Here is an 11919-nt window from a genome sequence, read left to right as displayed (position 1 = left end):
CATGTTTAACCGGTATGTTAACGTGCCTGCACCTTAAAACCGGGTGCACCTTTTGTATTTGTTTAATACCATTAAATAACCCATAAGTGAGACCTATAACCCAGTGCGTTCCATAGTCGTGAAAATACAGTACAACTTTAAATGTAAACATCCAATATAAGAAGTAGAATTGCCTAAAGTACAGAGAAGTAGGAGACAAAGGTAATGTAAATTAGCAGCCTTTTTTTGTCTTGAATAAACTCAAACTCAAACTTTATTTCTTTAACGCCTTTTATTTCGACTGAAAACACAAAGTATTTACGTAAAAGCAAATAAAATAGCCATAAAATATAAAAATAGGTTAAAACAAAAAACACAGGACACTCACACAAAATTGGCACCCTTCCCTCACCAGATTCCTCCCTCCACCCACCACAACCCTGAACAAAAACAAAGAACTGCAGCTTAAAGAAGATGTCTGGCTTGGTACTGCTGTGAGGAAACGATATACTCCATTTATTTCCAGACCCAGCCCGAACACGGGGGTCATTGCCACAGCGCCGCAGCTCAGGGCCCCTCTCTATGGCTATTAGACCACAGAGCGGGACTCCAGCCAGCCAACGGCTCCAACGTGCCCCTACAGTTGGAGCCGGAAGTTCCCCAGAACAATGGATCTCCAAGAGGCTGGAATAAGAAACAGCATCAGAATATAAAATATATATAAAAAATAAATAAAATACAATAAAATAAGATAAAAATAAGATACAACAGTAATAATTATTACAAAAATAAAATTATAAATTTTTTAAAGACATTAAAAATTATTAAAACCTTACCATAAATATCACAAGTGTAATAAATAATAATATTAATAGTCCTTATGTAAGTAAAAACTTTATTCAGTTGGGAAAATAGATAAATCAATCAATATATAATGAGTAAAATAATTAAGCAATTATAAAAGTCATGTAAAATCCGTATTAAAAAAGTTGCCCCGAGGTTTTCTGGCAGGCTGTTCCACAGGCGAGGACCGTAATGGTGGAATGAGGCCTAACTGTGTGTTTTGTTCCTCACCTTAGGGATAGCTAAGAAGCTAGTGCCAGAGTACTGCAGGGTCTGCAAGTGTTTATATTTTAAAAGCAGATCAGTTAAATAAGAAGGCGCAAGACCATAAAAACATTTATAAACTGTTTAGAGAACTTTATAATCAATCCTAAAATGCACAGGGAGCCACTGCAGCGATTTTTAAATGGGTGTAATGTGTTCTGGTTCTCGTCAGAACTCGTGCCGCCGAGTTCTGTAATAGTTATATGTTTGAATTGAGATTTTTTGGTTAAACCAGAGAGCAGGGTATTACAATAATCTAAACGACTAAAAATAAAAGCATGCATTTGCCCCTTTGCAATGGCAAGAGAGAGGAAATGGTGGACTCTGGCAATGTTTTTAAGATGATTAAATCCTGTTTTCACAACATGTCTGATGTGAGGAATTAAACTCGCCCAGGTTTCTCATACATTGAGAAGGTTTAAAATTCCAGAGTTTTGGTAAAACCATCTCTCTTGTCTTCAGGACTAATGATTAAAACTTCAGTTTTGTCTTGGTTGAGCTGTAGGAAATTTTCTCCCATCCACGACTTGGTATCTAAGATACAGTTTAAAAGAGTGTTAATAGGTTTAAGGTTATCAGGAGACAGGGCAATGTGAAGCTGTGTATCATCAACATAGCTGTGAAAGTGAACGCCGTGTCTCCTGTTGACAGCAACAAATACAAGTTAAAAAGTATTGGACCCCAAATCGACCCTTGGGGAACCCAGCAACTCATTCCATGGATCCTTGAGGAGCATTGTATCCATAATTGCAAAAAAGTGTTGATCTGGGAGATAGGAATGGAACCAGTTAAGAACAACTCCTTAGAGGCCAACCTAAGTTGGCCTCCTAAGTCTGTCTAATAAAATCTGGTGATCTACTGTATCAAAGGTGGCACTAAGATTCAGCAGCACGAGAACAGAAACTTTCTACGAGTCGTAATTCATTCTGAGATAATTTAACATTTTTAAAAGGGCCGTCTCAGTACTGTGATTTGTCCTAAAACCAAATTGACATTTTTCTAAAATATTTTGTTCATTAAGGAAATCATGTAATTGTATAAAAGCAATTTTTTTCAATTTTCCCTAAAAATGGTAAGTTGGATACAGGTCTGTAATTGTCCATAATATTTGGATCCAAGTTACTCTTCTTCAGAAGGGGCCTCACCACCGCCGTCTTACAGGCAGAGGGGAAGACACCCGTCTGAAGAGAGCAGTTTACTATATTTAAACGCTCTGACTCAAAGAATTCATACAATGTTTTAAAAGGAGAAGTGGGCATTGGTTCTAAAATGCTGGTTGTAGTGTTAGCTTGGGAAAAAACTTGACCAAGCATCTTCTCATCAACCAGGACAAAACCCTCTAGTGTTTCCTCGGGTAAAGACAATACCACTGACCTGCTAGGATTAGTGCTACGTTGAAGGTTAGATCTAATAACATTGACTTTACTTCTGAAGTGATCTGCAAAGTCCTCATATGCATGCTGTTTAAGACTTAGGCATGATGGATTTATTGAAGTCTATCTATTGAAAGTTAGTAAATTATGTAAGATTATACTGATTTTACCCCTTGAGACCTGAGTTCTTGTTTGATATCCTTTTTTTAAATTTCATAGTCACAGGGCCCCAGGTAATCAGAATTAACTACAGTGAAAATAAAAGCCACAACGCAATGTCCTTGTATGTAGACGCCAGGTCTCAAGAGGTTAATTAATGAGTGATTATTTTTATAAATTCTCAAAAGAAAGCTAAACCAATTTTATTAAGATTCTGCCAGTAGGGAGAACTCTAGTATTGTTTCTAAAGCTTTTAATGGGTTTATTGTGGATTTGTCTAGAGATGTAGCTTCAGCACCCATGGCAAACCGTTTATGCTGGTATGATGTCCCACCCCCCAAGCAGAAGACTGACTGCCCAGCAGAGCCACTTGCACACCGATCCGCGTCATGGAGGCCATATGGCTCTACCAGTTCCGGCTGATCGTCATTGGGGACTCCACAGTGGGCAAGTCGTGTCTGATCCGACGGTTCACGGAAGGCCGCTTCGCTCAGGTGTCCGACCCCACTGTAGGTGTGGACTTCTTCTCCCGGCTGGTGGAGATCGAAACAGGCAAGCGAATCAAGCTGCAGATCTGGGACACAGCAGGTCAAGAGCGCTTCAGGTAAAAAGAGGAGATGGGATGTTTGTTGTCCCGCAGGTCAACTCAGGACTTGAAAAATTGTCTTAACCCTTGTGCTATCTTAGATGACCCCACCCTTAGATTGACGTGTTCCCCCTACCATGACAAAGGGGGATAAAGGTGGAAAGATTTCATGTAATCCATGGACACCAGTGAAGATCACAAATCATTGAAGAAAAAAGGTTCAGCGCACTATTTAGTGGGTCTAGATAACCCAACTCCCAATGTCAAAGTGCCTAGGATAACACAAGGGTTACATTAATGTGTTGATAAATACACTATTCTAATCATTTTTAAAGTTAAAAAAAAAATATACATATATATATATATATATATATATATATATATATATATATATATATATATATATATATATATATATATATATATATATATATATATCCTCTGGTCACCAAAGAGTCCATGTAAGGGATGACCAGTGTTCTTCATGATGCTGTCTAGTTTGGACAGCATCCTCCGCTCTGCCACCACCTTAACTGTCTCCAGGGTCCGCCCCACCACACAACCTGCCCTCCTGACCAGACGATTCAGTTTTTTTATGTCCTTTTTGTTCGCGCACCCCCCCCAACACACCACCGCATAGGACAGGGCACTTAAAACAATAGATTGATAAAACATCAAAAGGAGATCTGAGCAGACATTAAAAGAGGCGAGTGTTTTTACAAAGTACAACCTGCTCTGCCCCTTCCTGTGTATGGAGTCCATGTTTACCGACCAGTTCAGCTTCTTGTCCAGGAGGACTCCAAGATGTTTGTAGTTATCCACTACCTCCACCTCTGCTCCACCAATGAGGATGGGCTGAACCTCAGGAGGTGTTCGTCGGAAGTCCAGCACCATCTCCTTTGTCTTGGATGTGTTCAGGTGGAGGCAGTTTCGTTGGCTCCAGTGCACAAAGTCCTCCACCAGCTGTCTGTACTCCCCCTCCTCACCCTCTTTGATACATGCTGTGTCATCCGAGAACTTCTGAAGGTGGCAAGCATCAGAGTTATAGTGGAAGTCGGTGGTGTAGGGGGTAAAGAGGAGAGGTGATAGGACTGTGCCCTGTGGAGCCCCCGTGCTGCCAGTCAGCATGGAGGAACTGCAACTCCCCATTTTGACAAATTGTGGCCTGTTGGTCAGATAGTTCGTTATCCATGACACCAGACGGAAGTTCACACCAAGGGAGAGGAGCTTCTGCTGGAGAAGGAGGGCCTGAAAAAGAGCATTCTCACAGCACAGCCCCCGGTGTCCAGGTAGGAGAGGGCCCGATGTAGAAGATACAGGACGGCGTCCTCAACTCCTACTTTAGGTTGATAGGCGAACTGGAGAGGGTCCTCATCCCCCCGCACCTGGGGTCTCAGGCGCTGCAAGACCAGCCGCTCCAGCGTCTTCATGACATGAGATGTAAGGGCGACCGGCCTGTAGTCATTCAGCTACTGGGGCGACTCTTCTTGGGCACAGGAACTATGCATGATGTTTTCCACAGTGATGGGACCCTCCCCAGCTGCAGGCTCAGATTATAAACCTGCTGTAGGGGTTCTCCCAGTTCTGCAGCACAGGCCTTAAGGAGCCGTGGACTCACTCGGTCTGGGCCAGCTGCCTTCCTGGGGTGGAGTCGTCTCAGTTCCCTGCTCACTTGATCCGCAGTGATGGAAAAGGGGTGATCATCGGGAGTTGGTGACTGAGATGGGGGCAAGGGGAGGGCAGCAGGAAGGGGAGCAGAAGCAAGATGGTTGGGGAGGACGGTGGGGCACTGCAGAACCGGGGAGCAGGCAACATGTGGAGTAGCCTGGGGGGAGCTGAACCGGTTGAAGAAAATATTGAGTTCATCTGCCCTCTCCTGACTCCCACTTGTCGCACCGCCCTCTTTTTTGCTGCATCCAGTCATGGTCTTCATGGTGTTCCAGACCTCACGCAGGTTGTTGTCCTTCAACTTCTGCTCTAGCTTCCTCCCGTGTGCTTCCTTGGCCTCCTTCATGCAGACTTTTAGTTCCTGTTGGACCCTTCTCATCTCCTCCCGATCTTTGCTCCTGAAAGCCCTCTTCTTCCTGTTCAGAACTGCCTTAACTTCCCTGGTAACCCAGGGTTTGTTATTTGAGAAACTCCTGACAGTTCTGACAGGCACCACCAAGTCCACACAGAAGTTCATATAGTCCGTCATGCAGCCCACAGCTCCTTCAATGTCATCTCCATGAGACCCAATCAGTTCACTCCAGTCCGTGCACTCGAAGCAGTCTCTGAGGGCCTCCTCAGCTCCAGCAGACCATCTCCTGACCTGTCTGGTGCTAGCTGCCTGCCTCTTCACAAGAGGGGTGTAGCTACGCTGCAGGTGTATGAGGTTGTGGTCCGATTTTCCAAGGGGGGGGAGAGGGGCAGCTGAGTATGCGTCCAGAGTGTTTGCATACAGAAGATCAATAGTTCTGTTATTTCGAGTGGGGCAGTCGACATATTGGTGAAAGGTGGGCAGAGTAGTTTCCAGGGATACGTGGTTAAAATCACCAGAAATAATCATGAACGCCCCTGGGTGCTTGGACTGCAGTTCTGTGGTTGTGTTATATATTGTCTCCAGAGCCGCCTGTGCTTCCGCTCTCGGAGAAATGTAAACACAGAGCGCGATGACGTGGGAAAACTCACGTGGGATGTAATAGGGTCTGATGCCCACCGCTAGCAGCTCCAAATTACGGTCGCAGATCACCTTTTTGACGGTCAGATGATTCGGGTGACACCATCGTCTGTTAGCATACAGGATGAGGCCACCCGCCCTGCTCTTCCCGCTGGAGTCTGGGTCGCGGTCTGCTCTTACGGTGGTAAAGCCGGGCAGATCCACGTTAAAATCCGGCACATTGCTGGTTAGCCATGTCTCGGTGAAAAGGAGGAAGCTGCTCTCCATGTAGCAGCGTTGTGTCCTTATCAGTCCAGTCAGCTCGTCTGTCTTGTTGGACAGGGCGTTAACGTTTCCCATAATGACGGAGGGGATGAATGGTTTGAAACGCCGCCGCTTAGCCGCTTTAGCCTTCAGCTTCGCCTTTTGTTTACGACCAGCTCGGCATCCTCGGTATTTCCGCCTAAGCTCCGATGGAATAACATGACGGATACCAATGTTTTTATGTTTCCCGATCATCAGTAGTTCATTCCTAAAATAAACAATTCTACTAATGCTGGCTTGCATTAGATCGAACAGTCTCAAACGTACAAACAACTCACACACAGAGCAACGGATGTGCAGCCTCGCGCAGGCGCAAATGGGAAACTACTAAATTACCCTTGGGCATGTTCCTGCACAGCCCCTCCCCGCCTCCTCCACCTCACATATATATACACACACACACCCAGACACATGTAGGAGTAAGAACAGAATTTTGTTTGTCCATGTCAACAGCGATGTTTTGTTGTGATTACAATTGAGAACTGTGTACAAAACACTTTTTATACAATTTTCCATAGCACAATTATCAGAACATAAGATTAAACAAACTATATAAGCATGGTAAAAATGCAGTTAGATTGTGCATGTTTCCTATTAGCTATTCCAGAAGTCATTAAATTCATGTTTTTCTTGGAAAATCAGCTTATGGTTGCGGTTTTCAATCCTAAGATTGGCACATTTTTATTTATGACAAGTTAAATTATGTTTTGTCACCATAGAGTTGTATTAAATAGTAAATATTAATATTTAAAATACCAACAAATTTATAAAAAAATCCATTGCCTTATTGATTAATTGTAAATAGATAAAATAATATATTTCATACAAGCAGGCTCACAATTAACCCACTTTATCTGTTAAAATCTCCAGTTAACTGATTAAAAAAGTTTCTGAAAATGTGAAGGCTCGCACAAATGATTATTAAAGTTTATTAAAGTAATGAATAATCAAAGTTATTTGTCCCATTGAAATCTTATTGCAGTAGCAGGCTGCATGACCATCACAGCTCATTAAACATTTATGAACTAATAATCAAATAAAAACTTGGTGTTTCAGCAGATACGTGAGTCATGACGTGTTGAGGGTTACCACTAGTTTTACATACAGCTGTCAAAGTATGTAAAATTGTCAATGTACAGGTAAAACAGATGTTTCCAAAGAAAATAAAAGCTTAAAAAATGAAATATGATGTCAATTGCAACATTAAGGTTTTGGTCATTGACCAAAAATAAAAGTTTTGGTCATCAACGTTATTGTTGCAGGTAATACTAGAAAAAATGTGCCTTCCTAGCTATTTCCTTTTCTTTATCTTGTTTCTCCTCTTCTTTTTTTATAGATTGGGCACTGTAAGGGTAACCACTGCATGTTCATTTATAGCTTTGTTTGTCAGCGGAAAAGTACTGATTAGATACTTAAAACACCCCCTAACTGGTTTCAACTGGCTTCAGCTCCTTATGATTCAATAAGTAGATTAATGTAAGCAAAATGTATTTAGAGACCCTCAAGATCCTAAGCCATCTCACTGTCAAAAGCTGTAGTGGTTGGAATGAGAAAAAAGCACCTATCACAGAACATAGCACACACAACCTCTTTATACGCAAATCATGTCTGCACCTGTCCATTTGTGTGCAATATGTAGTCCTCAAGCGAGTGTGTGGTGCAGCAGGTAAACCAGGGTGGCGCTAGACTCACACCTCTGGCGTGTTTCCAGCAGGCAGTGGGTCAGACGGAGCTACCAATGTACTGTAACTCCAGATTCTCCTGCGTGGACAGGAACTCTTTCCATCTGGGGCCTGTAGTTGGTGAGCTCGTCAGGGGTTGTAGGGGACCTGTGGGCAGCCGCTGCCTCATGAAGATGAGTGTGGATGCCTGTTTACCACCCTCTGGCTCTTCAGCCAGTGTGCACTGACTCCAGTGTTACCAGGTATTGTCTTTGCCCTTCAGGTGCACTACATGTGAAGTGCATTCTGCCACTTGAAATTGGCCTGCCCAGCGAGGTTTAGATCACCTCGCAGGCGTACTGTATCACTTTCTCTTGATTACCTTCAAAAGACCCCACTCAGCCATGTGTGGTTCTGCTGTGCCACAATAAGGTGGACTGGACTCTTATCTGTGATGCAAAAGCTGAAACTATAAGTTTGTTACAATATGGTTTGGACTGATACCTAAAAGGCTCTTCTTCGCCCAACTGTCAACCTGTTAGAAGCTCATTTGGAATGAACTGTTTTCATTCACTGAGTATCTGACAGTCATGAGAGCACTTGAACCCAGTTAAATTAGTTCTGTGCCAATTTTTGCTTTAAAATTTGACTCATTCTTTTTCCGTCCAATTTTTTATGTGTGAGATCTCAACTGTCCCTAAGTCAGCAGCCTTAAAGTGAGACCCTTTGTCTCTTTGGGAACCCATGCTGTGGAATATAATGATTGATTAGACACTTAATAACGCCAGTGTTGTTCTCTTGCTTTGCTCGGAACGCTTCTGGCCATGCTGTAAAAGAGTCAACAACAACCAACAGATACTGAAACACTGCTGACCTCCACACCCCTGTGACGAGCTTTTCCATGGCCCATTGATGTTGCCACACGGTTTTCTTGTTTGGTGATGCGTCCAGCTGGTCTCTAACGACCTGTTACAACATGATCTGGGACAAAAGTTCTTTTAGATTTTGTGGTTCAGTTAACATCATCTGTATATTACCAGAATGCCTGGCTGCTCAATCAGCAGCCTCATTTCCCTAATTAACCACAGTGTTTGGTCCAAATTTTTCACTCATCGTTTAACCAATATGCCACCAATGGGTGGTCAAATGAGCAACATTTAGTATTAGCAGAATGCCCTCCTAACTGTCTACCTCTTGCAGCTCTCCTGTTGACATCATGGGAGTAGCTCCGGCTCTCAAAGCCAGCCTATGGCCCTGTATTAAAACATTAAAGTCATTCCTCTAACCATTCCCCTTTGAAGCTTTAGGGATTGTATTTCACCATCCCCCTCCTCCCAAGAGGACCTGGTCGCAGTCAACAAGATTGCGCCCAAAAACATCATTAGCTGGAAGTTGAAAGACACCAGAACCAGACGACGTTCATCCTCTTCCACTCAAAACAAAAGTCATTGTTTTGCTCATTTTTATAAGGCAAAAAAACACCAATTTATCTCAGTTTATCTTGCAAACGTAATCGTTTGGTTTCTGCATTTAGTTCCCCTCCCATTTTAAGCTTCCAATCCTTTCCTTTGACTTACCGTAACTACACGATCAGCTGATTCACAGAGAAAGTGGCTTTTTACCCATACGAAACCAATCTGCAACACGTTAGTAATATAAAATATTGCAAAACCGCTTTTCTTCACAAAGGAATTAGCAGATTCCCGGCTAATTCTATCCGGAGTTGTGATAGTCCAAGGAATGTAAACACTGAAGCTAAAGTTCAATTGTAAACAGGTATAGTTCTACAAGTCTGAACACTTTTTACTAATATTAACTTTGAAAGAAATAAAACGAGTTACGTTTTTTTGTCCCATTTTAAGCTCATCTTGCAATCTAAAAGTATTTTAAGCAAAAGACCGAAACAGTTACCCTTTATTCACATTAAAAACTTTTATTAACAGTTGCTACAACTCTGAAAACTTTTAAAAATACTATTTGGAAAGGTTAAAGTTATTACACCCTCAACCCCTACATTTAGATTTTATGAAGTGTAATAATTTTCTTTGAATTTTAATTTAAAAATGTGTTGTATTGATGGAGCAGATAATAAAGTAATATCAAATTCCAAGGACAGAGAACATAATACAATATTTCAGCATCACTCCTAATCACCTGGCTCAAAAAATAAAATAAAATAAAAATGATCTAGAAAGTCTATCTTATAAGTCTATGACAGTTGTGCATTACAGCTAATTTTTGTATACTAATTTAACTATTTAGTATACTTTGGATTGTAATTTAGAAAAATCAAAACAAATTTCATATCAAGTGTTTTATTTTTTCAAGATAGATATTCCATTTATTTCACCTTTCCTCTCTTCAACCATAAAACAGGAACATGTTGGCCTGCCAGTAGTCTTCTGCCCTGTTCAGTCCAGTGGGCAAATACTTTCCTGTAACTACAGTATAAGTGTAATCAAAGTTACACAGACTAATTTCAAGTGCTTTTGAATATGGTTTGACTTAACGACCCTATCAATAGCATAGTTTTCAAGCTACAGTAGACACTACCACCTCCGCAATGCAAGCATGTCATGCTGTCAGTGGGTATTTCTTGGGTTACACTCAAATATCACTTTATGCTAAATGGAGTAATTAAAGTGATGCTTGCTGTCACACACTTTTAACACTGAGTAGTCAAATGGTGCATTGAAGGCAATGTACAGGACGGCCTGAAAAAAACAAAGAAATAGTAGGATCAAGCTGATTGTAAATGTGCTTACATTTGTGACATTAGATCAAATAGACTTTTTCACTTAAACAATGTTTGAAGAGAGCAAAAAACATTTCCAACTTTTTTGAGAGAAAATAACCTTTGTTAAATAGTTTTATGTCCAAAATCTGCCTAGTGGTGCCAGAGGAACGGATTGACTGTGTCAGTACGTATTTCAATAATATTCAATTTTAAGAACATTACATGAGTTTCAAATATTCATTCATTTATCTTCTAATCCGTTTTTCCCTTTCAGGGACACGGGGCTGCCAGAGCCTATCCCGGCCACTTCCGGGCAAAGGCAGGGGACATCCTGGATAGGTCGCCAGTCTGTCGCAGGGCCACAATCCCACACCCATGCACGCTCACAATCAGACCTAGGGACAATTTAGAGCAGGGCTGCTCATCACGTAGATCGCAATCGACCGGTCCATCCTCAAGGACATGCTCCAGGTTGCCATTTGCCTGCAGAATTCCAAGATACTTGTAACTGTAACTGCTGAGGTGTAAACCAGTTCATTGCTTTCTGTGATTGTTGTGGTAGGGATTGCCCTCAATGCTTCATTCACAGCTTCCAGGAGACTTTCAGGCGGTACATCACTTAACCGTTGTAACTGATGTCAGGGTTGCCTAGTGTTCATTCTAGACATGATCTTGTCATTCAGGTCAGTTGCTGCCTTGCTCAGCGGATCTGTGGTTGTTGGGGCTGTGTACCCAAGCTCAGGGTGGGAGTGTGGCATAGCCTCCTCTCTGACCTGCTGTTCTGGCTCCCCCTTGGTGATATTGCAATTGGATTGTACCACTTCAATCTCACGTTGTGATTGGAGTTGCCGTTTGTGGATATTGAAACATTGGGCTACCAGGTGTTTGGCAGTTAACCTTGATTGTGGGTTTCGAAGCATCCATTCATTAAACATTCTCTGCATGCAACCTTTCTGGGTAGGATTGCTTGAGTAGTAGCATTCTAACAGAACCTTGTTCTCACATCTAGTCAATTTACGTTTTGTTCCAGTATATATATACTGTATATACTGAGTTTAAAACAATGCAGGGTCAAGTGCCTCTGGAAGCCACTTTTGCCAAGAAAAGTTACGAGTTCTCACCTTCAGCTCCTTCTGGCAAGTTGACAAGTCTTAAGTTGTTCTGCCTTGATCTTGACTCTAAATCCATGACTTTGTTCTCCAGGGACAGTACATGAATCGCACTGCACCAAACAGAGGCACGGAGAACTAAATGATGAATAACGACCAAGAATAGAAAAGAGAAGGAGAGTAGAAGTAGATGAGAACAGAGGACAGAACCCCAGTGGACCATAGCTAACCCAGCTTCAAAATTAC

General features: G+C 42.1%; 1 protein-coding gene across 1 annotated transcript in view; it reads left to right on the top strand.

Moving 5' to 3' along the window:
• The first annotated feature begins 2904 nt into the window (after positions 1-2904).
• The window catches only part of rab39b (RAB39B, member RAS oncogene family), a 28464-nt gene continuing 19449 nt past the window's right edge, over positions 2905-11919 (top strand). The window contains exon 1 of the mRNA XM_023948878.1: positions 2905-3222. Coding sequence (XP_023804646.1) covers positions 3008-3222 — 215 coding nt within the window. The 5' untranslated portion in view covers positions 2905-3007. The remainder of the gene's footprint in view (positions 3223-11919) is intronic.

Source organism: Oryzias latipes, chromosome 18, assembly GCF_002234675.1.
Source record: "Oryzias latipes chromosome 18, ASM223467v1".
NCBI classification, from domain to species: Eukaryota; Metazoa; Chordata; class Actinopteri; order Beloniformes; family Adrianichthyidae; genus Oryzias; species Oryzias latipes.
This window is presented reverse-complemented; position numbering and strand designations above follow the sequence as displayed.